Raw genomic sequence first — 14,210 nt, forward strand, 5'->3', positions numbered from 1 at the left:
TATGTAAGAGGGGGGCTGTGTATGTAAGAGGGGGGCTGTGTAGGTAAGGGGGGGCTGTGTATGTAAGAGGGGGGCTGTGTAGGTAAGGGGGGGCTGTGTAGGTAAGGGGGGGTTGTGTATGTAAGAGGGGGGCTGTGTATGTAAGAGGGGGGCTGTGTAGGTAAGGGGGGGCTGTGTAGGTAAGGGGGGGCTGTGTATGTAAGAGGGGGGCTGTGTATGTAAGAGGGGGGCTGTGAAGGTAAGGGAGGGCTGTGTATGTAAGAGGGGGGCTGTGTAGGTAAGGGGGGGCTGTGTATGTAAGGGGGGGGCTGTGTATGTAAGAGGGGGGCTGTGTATGTAAGAGGGGGGCTGTGTAGGTAAGGGGGGGCTGTGTATGTAAGAGGGGGGCTGTGTAGGTAAGGGGGGGCTGTGTAGGTAAGGGGGGGCTGTGTATGTAAGAGGGGGGCTGTGTATGTAAGAGGGGGGCTGTGTAGGTAAGGGGGGCTGTGTAGGTAAGGGGGGGCTGTGTATGTAAGAGGGGGCTGTGAATGTAAGAGGGGGGCTGTGTAGGTAAGGGGGGGCTGTGTATGTAAGAGGGGGGCTGTGTATGTAAGAGGGGGGCTGTGTATGTAAGAGGGGGGCTGTGTAGGTAAGGGGGGGCTGTGTAGGTAAGGGGGGGCTGTGTATGTAAGAGGGGGGCTGTGTAGGTAAGGGGGGCTGTGTAGGTAAGGGGGGGCTGTGTATGTAAGAGGGGGGCTGTGTATGTAAGAGGGGGGCTGTGTAGGTAAGAGGGGGGCTGTGTAGGTAAGGGGGGGCTGTGTATGTAAGGGGGGGCTGTGTATGTAAGAGGGGGCTGTGTATGTAAGAGGGGGGCTGTGTAGGTAAGGGGGGGCTGTGTAGGTAAGGGGGGGCTGTGTATGTAAGAGGGGGGCTGTGTAGGTAAGGGGGGGCTGTGTAGGTAAGGGGGGGCTGTGTAGGTAAGGGGGGGCTGTGTATGTAAGGGGGGGCTGTGTAGGTAAGGGGGGGCTGTGTAGGTAAGGGGGGGCTGTGTATGTAAGGGGGGCTGTGTAGGTAAGGGGGGGCTGTGTATGTAAGAGGGGGGCTGTGTATGTAAGAGGGGGGCTGTGTAGGTAAGGGGGGGCTGTGTAGGTAAGGGGGGGCTGTGTAGGTAAGGGGGGGCTGTGTAGGTAAGGGGGGGCTGTGTAGGTAAGGGGGGCTGTGTGGTGCAGTGTGTGAGGGGATAGGGGGGCAGATAAAATATTTTTTTTTTTGTTTTCATTATTAAATAATAATTAAATAAATAAAGCTAATGTCCCCCCTCCCTTCTTACCTGTGCTGAGGGAGGGAGGACATTGCTTTCTCTTCCATTCCCTGGTGGTTCTAGTGGGGGAGTGAACTCTAACCTGCAGCTCAGGCTAGAGTTCACTCTCGCGAGAACGGAGCGTTGCCATGGTAACACTCCATGCTCGCGAGAGGAGAACCCGGCGGAGCTGCAGGTAAGAGCTCCCCCGGGTTCTCTCTCTCACTCCCTCCCCTGCCGGCCGCCCAGCAATCTGCCTGTGTGGGCCGGGGAGGGAGATCACTGATCTCCGGTCCGTGCAGGCAATCAGCAGGGCTGGTGCTTGGATAGCACCAGCCCTGCATGGGCCGGCAGGGGAGAGCCTCAGGCAGCAATATTTTCTCGGGGGGGGGCAATTGCCCCGTTGCCCCCCCCCCCCTGGATCCGCCAATGCCTCAGATATCTGAGAGTCATACGGTAGGCACTAGCAGGTCTGCATCTGGTCATGAGGAGCACTCCTCCATTCATTCATAGCAGCGCTTGGATCTTAGGTCACTTCCTACCAGCACTTGCGAAGGGGAATCCGAAGTGGAGGAGAGCAGCCCGCAGCAGCCACCACAACCCCTGCCCTTGCCCTGGACCGCAGAATGCCAAAACACAGCCAAACATACACAGCTCAGAAGAAGCCTCCCTGACACAAATTCTACCTCTTACAACTCACACATACACACAATCCCACAAGCAGCCCCTCATACACAGTCCACATTCACACGCAGCTCAAATAAATACCACAAACTGCTCGAAAAACACACATCCTATAAGCACAAATACAGGCCTACACAGCAACTGCAGCACCCATACATAACACACAGCATACACCAACAAAAACACACGTTATTCATTTAAAAAAACATGGGACCAGCACTCCACGGGACTTCAAAGTCTTGTTTTGGCACATTGCTGCCGCTCTAGAGGATGACATTCAAACCATAAACAGTCCCAAATTAGTCTCTCCTTCATTAACCCCTTAAGGACTGAGCCAAATGTACACGTTGTGATCAAAACAAAACGTAAACAAAACCTGGCATTTGCGCTATATGTCTGTCCAACCGTAATTCACCTCTTTCATATTAAATGCACCCACACTTATTATATATCATTTTATTCAGGGGAAACAGGGCTTTCATTTAATATCAAATATTTAGCTATGAAACATAATTTAATATAAATAATAATAAAATATAAAAAAAATGGGTGAAGAATAAGAATTTTAAATATTGTTTTAGTTCTATGTGACATTTTAACTGTGAATGTCATAATACTGTTTGCTTTTACTGCAATAAAATACACATATTTGTATTCAGCGATGTCTCACGTGTAAAACAGTACCCCCTATGTACAGGCTTTATGGTGTTTTGGGAAGTTACAGGGTCACATTTTTTTGTTTCTTCCCTTTGAAATTCGCCAGATTGGCTACGTTGCCTTTCAGACCATACGGTAGCCCAGGATCAAGAATTACCCCCATGATGGCATACCATTTGCAAAAGTAGACAAACCAAGGTATTGCAAATGGGGTATGTCCAGTCTTTTTTTTAGTAGCCATTGGTCATAAACACTGAGGGGTTCTGTTATACTCGGGAGACTTCTCTGAACACAAATATTAGTGTTTCAAAACAGTAAAACGTATCACAACAATTATATCGTCAGTGTAAGGGCCATTTGTGTGTGAAAATGCAAAAAATATATCATCGTAATACATTTTACTGTTTTGTAACACTAATATTTGTGTTCAGCGAAGTCTTCAGAGTAAAACAGTACCCCCATGTACAGGTTTTAGGGTGTCATAGAAAGTTACAGGGTTAAATATAGTGCTAGCAAATTAAATTCCCTGGACTTTCGGCCTGGGTTGTCAGGCAGGTCCTGCAAATTGTAATTAATAAAATGACCTAATTATGTAAAATTATTACATAAATATATACGTAGAATTATTATATATATTGTTACGGTTACCTCCAGGCTGGCTGGAAGTTGGACCGTAGAAAGGATGCTCCTAGCGCTCACCAAAGGACCATCAGCACCGTAGACACCATAACTACTGCGTAGACACCATAAGTACTGCAGACTCCACGAACCACCTCTGCTGGGCTGGTATCTCTCCGTCTGCTGGCGCCCTGGACCTACGACCAGGCTCCAGGTTCCAGTAGGTGAACCTCTTCCTTCTGTAGAGCGAAGCAGGATCAGGAACAAGAGGTCTTACAAGAGCTCAGTAGCAAAGGGAGCATGCAGAGCATAGCAATCCCTGAAGTGATTATAGCTGTTCCCTACAAACATGAGTCAAGGCTGCAAGTTAGAGGGTCAAGTCATTCGGTTTTATTGGCACCAAAAGTACCTTCTTTTATGCAGGTTCCCCTTAGATAGGACCACCCACAGGGTTTTACAAAACAACCAATCATACACGTATATTACAGAAAACACTCAGCAATTACACACAAAATCCTCCCCTCTGCCTGTGATATAGTTATGTTACACAATGGTTTAACATATTTATCACAGACAGTAAAAATACAGTTTTTACACATACACTGTAACTTTAAAACCATACATCCAATCTTCATGCACACTTTAAACATAAACACTCTCAAAAATCATACCAATCCCTCCAGTGGATAAAAAGATATTATGACCGACCGCAAGCACATTTTCCTGCCCAAAACAGTACCATAGATTTGGGCTGTGCGGTCGGTTAGAAAAACGACTAAGTCCCATTCGAACGTGCGTTAGAATCTTCGAACGGGACTTAGTCTCTGCAGCTGAAAGTTTAGTGTAGGAGTAGGTAAGGGTCAGCGGTGTTCGTGGAAATGTGTAGCCGATTTTAGTTCCATGAATTTGGCTACACATACCGCTGACTTCATTCGAATGAACAAAGATGGCCGCCGCCACGTGTTGGTTTGCACGAACTGCGGCCACCCAGCGCTCGGCAATTTACCTACAGTAACCTCCCAGCCTGGGAGGTAAATTGCCTGCACACTTCCACTTCTGGGTGGTCTGCCTGTGTGGTACTTGGTTCAGTAAGCCCCATTTACTGAACCAAGTGGGAGAAAGCCAGGAACACAGTGTATTAAAGGTTTACGGGGACATAGTCTTAAAGGGACATTGTTCAACAAAGTCACAATATGTCCCCAGACGGTTCTTAAAGGGCCATACACACCCTATAAAAGTCCATAAGTTTTCAGGGGCACAATCTCCCAGGGGCCATAGTCATGAGGAAGGAGGCTGGCAAATAGGCTTCTCCACAACCCAGGGAAGCAGGGCAATTTGTCATTTAAAGGGCCAGTTACAAATGGCGGTTTGTAACATATATATGTGTGTGTGTGTGTGTGTATATAATCTTTTAAAATTATTTTCATTTATATATAGGTATGTATACCTATATATAAATACACATACACACGTGTATATAAATTATTTTGTTCTACATGTATTTTGATATCTATATATATTAATTTTAAAATACAGTTAGAACGAAATTACACATGTGTATATATATTTTTTATTTTTTTATTTTATTTTTTAATGTATTTACATTTGTTTATTTTATAATGTAGCGGAGTAGTAGTATTATCCACGGTATCTCCGCTGGTAGACAGGATAAGCAGATCCAAAGCAGGCAAAATGCAGGTAGCGTAGTTACAATCCCTTCCTCCCAAGAACTAGACGACACATAGCTTGGAGGTCAACTGAGGTTTTTAATTACTGGCACAGTATTTATGTGGTTACAGATATACAGGGTTTCCCAAGTCCCAATGCAGGGTTTGTCCAGTAGGGGACTACATGGGGGACTGGGTTTTACACATATCCCAGCATGTATTGCTAAGGGGAGTATCCCTTGGTACAGAGGAATACAGTTTTTACATTAAAATCCATAACTCACATAATATTTCTGTTATACAGCTTTATAACCATTTATTACATAGCTGGGACCTGGACGCACAGTTAAGTGAACTTGCGCCCAGGTCCCAGCATAATTGACCGATTGGCATTCAGTTTCCCTTATCAGGCTCAATTCGTTTAAACGATTAAGGGAATAAAACTACCGAAAACGGTAAACTCCCGAACGGCTTGGAAGTCCAGCGGGGCTTGTGTTGTCGAGTAGCCGATTTTAGTTCCAGGCACTCAACGACAAAACCCCGCTGGCTTTCCGCGAACAAAGATGGCCGCCGCCTCGTGGTCGGTACACGAATGGCGGCCACCCGCAACTAACCGCAATTAACACGGATACAATGTTGCAAAGTACCTAATTGGAGACACACAACCATCTATGGGTGGTCTCCCATTCTGTACTTTGCCTAACTCACGAACAGTGCGGGAATACACTGTTCGTGTAGATGTAGATTTAACATTAGCGGTATTCGTGTGCTTGAAACACACGAATGCCGCATACATAGTAAAATACAGGACATAGCAAGACATTTACATTAGTCAATTTAAATCACACTTCACAGTTTCTGAGTGGCTGAATTTGCCACATATAATATATATATATTTAGTCAATATCATTGTACGTATACTTTGATACGAATATATATATAATTTGTAAAATCTAGCTTGAATCGTATTGTCAATGTTAAATCTTCTTAATTTCTACTTGTCTTCAGTTGATTGATATATATATATACACACACACACACACGTCTTTTGTATATATAGTCTTGGGCCAAATGCTCGCCACATTAATATATGTCTATATTAATGAAAAAAAAAGTACTAATACGCAATCTGACTTACGGTTTCTTCAGGTTTATTCTTAGAGTTACAGATACATAATAAAACAGCAAAGGATGATTACAGGATAATAGATGTTCAACAGCAGATGGTAATTGCTGGACTTCTGATGGGAGAGTTACATCGTTGTACAGGAAAGAGAGCCAAGAGAGAGAGCCAGAGAGCCAAGAGAGCGAGAGACCTCGTCTCAGTTACTATATAGATATGACCATAATGACATCAGAGTTTAACTCTAGCCATATAAGGACAAAACCCCCAAATCCACATTCCAGAGCTCTCATACAAAGAAATTCTTGTGACTTATACCATCTGTTACTTATGTCAATCCACACATCCATATATAATCAATAGAAACATAGAATATGCAATATTCTACATAATTATATGTATTAAAATACACTTAGACTATGTATGTGTATTTATGTATAAATATATATATGATCTAAGTATATATAATTTATTTTTACACTGTTTTAACATATTTTTTCAGACAGCAGCGGGAGTACCTGTCATTACAGGCACTCCCCCTGCTGACAATGCCTTGGCCGGCTATGCCGTCCATGTGATCAAGAGGTCCTCGCAAGGACCTCGCGATTACATGGCCCAGAGGGGCCGAAGAGGAAGTAGGGGGACTCCCTGGGCTCCCAGGTAAGTCCCCATACCGCGATCGCCAGCGACCGGGTAAGTACATAGGATTGCGGGGATGTTCTATGCCGCCCTGCGGCGTTTAGAGCTACATAGTTACATAGCTGAAAAGAGACCTGCGTCCATCAAGTTCAGCCTTCCTCACATTTGTTTTTTGCTGTTGATCCAAAAGAAGGCAAAAAAAACAGTTTGAAGCACAATTTTGCAACACGCTAGGAAAAAAAATCCTTCCTGACCCCAGAATGGCAGTCAGATTTATCCTTGGATCAAGCAGTTATTACCCTACATTGAAAGATTATATCCTTGAATATTCTGTTTTTGCAAATATGCATCCAGTAGCTGTTTGAACATCTGTATGGACTCTGATAAAACCACTTCTTCAGGCAGAGAATTACACATCCTGATTGTTCTTACAGTAAAAAAACCTTTCCTTTGCCTTAGACGAAATCTTCTTTCTTCCAGTCTAAACGCATGACCTCGTGTCCTATGTAAAGTTCGGTTTGTGAATAGATTTCCACACAATGGTTTGTATTGGCCCTGAATATAGTTGTATAATGTTATTATATCCCCTCAGGCGACGTTTTTCTAAACTAAATAGGTTTAAATTTGTTAACCTTTCTTTATAGCTGATATGTTCCATTCCTTTTATTAATTTTGTAGCCCGCCTGTGCACTTTTTCTAGTGCCATGATATCCTTCTTTAGAACAGGTGCCCAAAATTGCACAGCATATTCAATATGTGGTCTTACCAGTGATTTATAGAGAGGCAAAATTATATTCTCGTCCCGAGAATGAATGCCCTTTTTCATGCATGACAATACCCTACTGGCCTTGGCCACTGCTGATTGACATTGCACATTGAGCTGCTTCCTTAAGGACGGCATAGAACGCCCTGCGGTCTTAAGGGGTTAAATAAACAACTGTAGTAGTAAGTGAAAACTACATTTTACATGACAGTCCCCATAAAAGCACCTGTTTCCCAGTATGTCTCTGTATGAGGACCAGACACAAGCTTTATATATGGACTGATACCGTATTCAGACCCTATTAAACAATAACTGCCAGTATGCAGCCTAATCAGCTCTGAGATATGATTATATTAACTAACTACTCTCCCAATTTCGGGTTTCAACATGGAAAAGTTCAAACTCTCTGTATGAGCAATGCATAGATTAATGCAGCCAGAGGGACTGGACTTCTCCAGAAGGACAGTCACAGACAGGAACATGGCAGATGGATAGACAGAGACGGCAAGAGAAAAACTGACACAGGAAGGGAGACCGAGATGGAGAGAGGTCCATGAAAGTGGAGATGGTGTGGATCCATCAAAGTACATCAGAATTTGTTAGTAGCATCATATGGAAACTGTTTGATAGCATCTGAAATGTCAGAAAAGTCAACTTTCTAACTGAACACAACGTACAAAGCGAGTGTCAGGCTGGTGTTAACCACCGCACAGCTCATCACATGCATCATTTGAATAATCATTGAGCATGCCATCAAAGGGCAAGATATTCCGGTGGTTGTGGACTTCAGCTTTTCATCTGGCATCAATATCTTGGGCCATAGATGCCATCACTGCAATCGGATGATGTAAGCTTTTGCATTTCAGAGAAAGGGCCATGTTGACATTTGTCAGTCAGTATGGCTCTAGTCAAAGAATCAGTCAATCAGCAGACAAATTGAGGTACTTCATCCTAAAACACCTCTACTTTTTTTATTTTTTTTCAAAGCTGTTACATTCAGTATTACGACAAAGCTGAACGCAATTTAATCTCTCTATAGAGAATGCCTCTCGATGACAAGAATCCTGCTCATTGCAGTGAAGCCAATGCTCAGTAGGCCCCAAAATGTAGCGCGATGTGTAGCCAGGGCCAGATTAAGAGTCTGATAGGCCTAATCACAAAATCTTATCGACTAAAAACACTAAAACAGTCCTACCTCCCAAGCGTCATGTATCGTATGGAGATGGTCTATAATTTTACTTTTTGATTGGATAACTAAAATTATAGATCAGGGTGGTGCAGTAGACATTGCTTACCTAGATTTCAGTAAGGCGTTTGACACTGTTGCACATAGAAGGCTTATCAATAAACTGCAATCTTTGAGTTTGGATTCCAATATTGTTGAATGGGTAAGGCAGTGGCTGAGTGACAGGCAACAGAGGGTTGTAGTTAATGGAGTATATCCGAAGCTTAGGCTTGTCACCAGTGGGTACTCAGGGATCTGTACTTGGACCCATTCTCTTTAATATTTTTATTAGTGATATTGCAGAAGGTTTTGATGGTAAGGTATGTCTTTTTGCTGATGATACTAAGATATGTAACAGGATTGATGTTCCAGGAGGGATAAGCCAAATGGCAAATGATTTAGGTAAACCAGAAAAATGGTCGTGGCAACTGACATTTAATGTGGATAAGTGCAAGATAATGCATCTTGGACGTAAAATCCCAAGGGCAGAGTACAGAATATTTGTTGAGTCCCAACCTCAACATCTGAGGAAAGGGATTTAGGGGTGATTATTTCTGATGACTTAAAGGTAGGCAGACAATGTAATAGAGCAGCAGGAAATGCTAGTAGAATGCTTGGTTGTATAGGGAAAGGTATTAGCAGTAGAAAGAGGGAAGTGCTCATGCCATTGTACAGAACACTGGTGAGACCGTATCTTCAGAAGGATATTGATACCTTAGAGAGAGTTCAGAGAAGGGCTACTAAACTGGTTCATGGATTGCAGGATAAAACTTACCAGGAAAGATAAAAGGATCTTAATATGTATAGCTTGGAGGAAAGACAAGACAGGGGGAACATTTAAATACATAAAGGGAATCAACACAGTAAAGGAGAAGACTATATTTAAAAGAAGACAAACTACCACAACAAGAGGACATAGTCTTAAATTAGAGGGACAAAAGGTTTAAAAATAATATTAGGAATTATTACTTTACCGAGAGGGTAGTGGATGCATGGAATAGCCTTCCAGCTGAAGTGGTAGAGGTTAACACAGTAAAGGAGTTTAAGCATGCGTGGCATAGGTATAAGGCTATCCTAACTATAAGATAAGGCCAGGGACTAATGAAAGTATTTAGAAAATTGGGCAGACTAGATGGGCCAAATGGTTCTTATCTGCCGTCGCATTCTATATTTCTATGTTTCTATGGTGCTGTAGGGAAACTCATAGGATGCAGCTATGAGAAAACACATACCCTATGCTAATCTCACGCTTTCAAGTAAATCCATACCCCCTAACCGCAGTGTCCAGTAAAGCAGGAAGTCTATGGGTGGGGTAAAAGGGTGGGCCACTGACGCAAATCACATAACCAGAACTGCCGAAATGGGCGAACATACCCAAAAAGGGGGCATGTCTGTGTCCCCATGTCTCCCAGTCCCTTAGTGTCTGTGTCCCCATGTCACTAGGACACTTGGAGACATGGGAACACTGAGATACTGGGAGACATGGGGCATTGAGACACTGTGATACATATGGGGAACACTGAAGACTTGATAAAGACCTGGGCACAGGTCGAAACTTTTCAGTGTCCAATTAAACCTGCTTAAATCTATCACAGTGAATGCCTGAGATTTTTTTCTTTAATACTAGGGTACACTGGGAGACATTGGGGCATTGAGACACTGGGAGACTAGGGACACTGGCACACTATGGACACTGAGAGATACCAGGGACACTGGGAGACATGGGGACACTGAGATACTAGGGACACTGGCTGGGAGACATGGGGACACTGAGAGTGCTCAGTGTCCCCCATGTCACCCAGTGTCTCCTAGTGTTTGTATCACCATGTCTACCAGTGTCCCTACCAGTGTCCCTATGTCACTAGGACACTTAGAGACATTGGGACCTTGTGAGACTGGGGACACAGAGACTAGGGGCCACTGGGAGACATGGGGGCACTATGTCCCTAGTTTCTCAGGGTCCCCATGTTTCCCAATGTCTCTCACTGTCCCCATGTCTCAGTTTCCCCTAATGTCTCAGTGTCCCTAGGTCTCCCAGTGTCCCCAACTCTCTCACCATCCCCATGTCTCAGTTCCCCCTAGTGTCTGTGTCCCCATGTCTCCTTGCAGCCTTCCCCCATCCCTCCCTTACCTGAGCTATTGGCTGTCTCTGCAGGCTCGGAGCTGCTGTCTGGACTCCCTGTGGACAGGGCCGGACTGGGGATTCCAAAGCAAAAAAAAATCTATGCCAGCCCCATAAGTCATTGCGCCATATATTGTCGCATGTAATATGTAAGGCTATGTCTTGCCACCCTAGATGATTATATATATATATATTGGATTAACTGAAAATAAACACCATTGCTCGGAAGACCTAGAGTGCCGGTATTTTTTCTACTTCATATATATATATATATATATATATATATAGATAGCTTTTTCCAATATAAAATATTGGTCCTTTCAGAGTAAAATTTTTAATTATACAGTAAGCATACTCACATGCAGACACAGGCAATCTCACTGACACAAGCTGATTGATACACAGCCTCATAGACAAACAATCTCACTGATATACATAAGGTCATTGACATAAAAACACAAGCTCACTCACTAGCAGGCACACACACACACACACACACACAAGCAAGCCCACTCACTAGCAGGCGCGCACACACACACACACACACTGTCCCTGCAGGCTTTTCAATGTAAACACTGACTTTTTAGAGAAAAGGCAGTGTTTACATTGCTTCCTAGTGACAGACACTCAGACGGTCACTAGAGGTGCTTCTTGTGTCAGTGCGGATTGGCTGAGATCATCAAGCTTGATGGTCTCAGCCATAGAGGCAGGGCCAGTCGAGGGGAGACCAGCATGACATGGGGGGGGGAAGGTGAGTAAAAACACACATACACACACACCATTACACAGACAGACCGTGACACAGACACACACACCGTGACACAGACAGAAACACAGATACACCATGACAGACATACACACCATGACACAGACAGACACACACACATACCATGACAGACACACACCTTAAAAAAGACACACACACACCATAACACAGACAGACCGTGACACAAACACATACACCGTGACACAGACACACATTACATGACACAGGCAGACACACACACACACCACGACACAGAGAGACCGTGACACAGACACACACACCATGACACAGACACACATTACATGACACAGACACACACACACACACCATGACAAACACACACACACACACTATGACACAGACAGACCGTGACACAGACACACATTACATGACAGACACACACACACACACCATGACACAGACACACACACACACCATGACAGAGACACACACCATGACACAGACAGACACACACCATGACACATACAGACACACACACACAATGACACAGACAGACACACACATACCATGACACAGACAGACCGTGAAACAAACACACACACACCGTGACACAGACACACATTACATGACACAGACAGACACACACACCATGACACACACACCACGACACACACACACACCACGACACAGACACACACACCATGACACAGACACACACACACACACCATGACAAACACACACACACCATGACGCAGACAGACCGTGACACAGACAGACACACACACCATGACAGAGACACACACACACAATGACACAAAGACACACACACCATGACACAGACAGACACACACAAACACCACGACACAGACAGACACACACACACACACACCATGACACAGACAGACACACACCATGACACAGACAGAGACACACACACACAATGACAGAGAGACACACACAATGACACAGCCAGACACACACCATGACACAGACATACACACACACCATGACCGACAGAGACACACACACACTGACACACATAATTTCTACCTGTGTGTTGGCGGCCGCATGGGGAGCTCAGTCTGATGGCGGCCGCATGGGGGAGCTGGCTCTTCTGGCGGCCGCAGAGTGAGCTCTTTTGGCGGCTGCAGGGGGAGCTGGCTGTACTGTCTCTGCTCCCCCGCCCCAGCGCGCAGCTTAATGAAACCAGGGCCGGAATATGACGTCATATTCCGGCCCCGGTCTCTTTCTAGCGTGCGAGGGCGGGGGAGCAGAGACAGAACAGGCAGCTCCCCCTGCAGCCGCCAAAAGAGCTCACTCTGCGGCCGCCAAAAGAGCTCACTCTGCGGCCGCAGGTGAGACAGCTGCCTGCCCGGCCCCAGGTGCCGACGGCCCACTGGGAAATTTCCCGGTATCCCGGTGGGCCAGTCCGGCCCTGCCCGTGGATCAATAGGTAGAGAGAGGCAAGGAGGGAAATGCTGTAACTTCTTTCCCAGACGGTGCTGTCTGTAATCCCTGTGTATGTCCCAGATGGCTCTGTCTGTAATCCCTGTGTATGTCCCAGATGGCTCTGTCTGTAATCCCTGTGTATTTCCCAGACGACGCTGTCTGTAATCCCTGTGTATTTCCCAGACGACGCTGTCTGTAATCCCTGTGTATTTCCCAGACGACGCTGTCTGTAATCCCTGTGTATTTCCCAGACGACGCTGTCTGTAATCCCTGTGTATTTCCCAGACGGTGCCGTCTGTAATCCCTGTGTATTTCCCAGACGGCGCCGACTGTAATCCCTGTGTATTTCCCAGATGGAGCTGTCTGTAATCCCTGTGTATTTCCCAGACGGCGCCGTCTGTAATCCCTGTGTATTTCCCAGACGGCGCCGTCTGTAATCCCTGTGTATTTCCCAGATGGAGCTGTCTGTAATCCCTGTGTATTTCCCAGATGGCGCTGTCTGTAATCCCTTCCCAATATTTCAGAGTTTTGACTGACCTTAATCTCTCATGTTTTCCCTTGCAGAGTTTTTAAAGTGGAATGACAGTAACTGCAAAGCAGAAAAGCAGTATATCTGTAAATTTAAGCCTTAAAATAGAGCCTGCTGCTCAACTCCCTCCGTAAATCCACAAACCCAAGAAAGCCATCACAAGAGCCTTCTCAGTGACCTCTCTCATTATGAAAATTAAGATTCCTTGGAGCACCAACTTTGAAAAACCCCACTAACCTGCCGTAAAAATCCATACTAACCCAGGGCATCGAGGAGAAGAAATACAATTCTGAGATAACCCAAGAAACCTTGAATAGTGCTCACAAGAACCCTGAGAACCAATCTTGTAGACCTCCTGAATAGAATAAAATCAAATTAAAAAGTAACAAAACATACACACTTATATTTACACCAACATGTACTACTGTCTAATAAAGAATATGTAATCAGCTTGGGGTCTCCGTCTCCCTCCTTTCTCAATAAAAATGCTCTGGATTTTAAGACAATAGATAAAACACACAAAATACCACAAAAACTACACTCAAACCCCACAAGTCTAATATCCCCGAATAGCCTGGATCTGAGCTCTCAAGCTGTCCAAACAGCTCTCAGACCTGTTCAGTGTAATGGAATCGCCATTTGGGTAAAATTCCGACTGGCCAGCCACAAGGTGGTAGCCCAAAACAGTTCCAAGGAAAAAGAGGCAGTGGCCGGTCAACTTTCGGGA

General features: G+C 45.0%; 1 protein-coding gene across 1 annotated transcript in view; it reads left to right on the forward strand.

Moving 5' to 3' along the window:
• LOC134608208 (regenerating islet-derived protein 4-like) overlaps positions 1 to 13,934 on the forward strand; it is a 47,925-nt gene extending 33,991 nt beyond the window's left edge. The window contains exon 6 of the mRNA XM_063450876.1: positions 13,519 to 13,934. Coding sequence (XP_063306946.1) covers positions 13,519 to 13,586 — 68 coding nt within the window. The 3' untranslated portion in view covers positions 13,587 to 13,934. The remainder of the gene's footprint in view (positions 1 to 13,518) is intronic.
• Positions 13,935 to 14,210: the final 276 nt, after the last annotated feature.

The sequence above is a fragment of the Pelobates fuscus genome, chromosome 4 (assembly GCF_036172605.1).
Source record: "Pelobates fuscus isolate aPelFus1 chromosome 4, aPelFus1.pri, whole genome shotgun sequence".
Classification (NCBI taxonomy): Eukaryota; Metazoa; Chordata; class Amphibia; order Anura; family Pelobatidae; genus Pelobates; species Pelobates fuscus.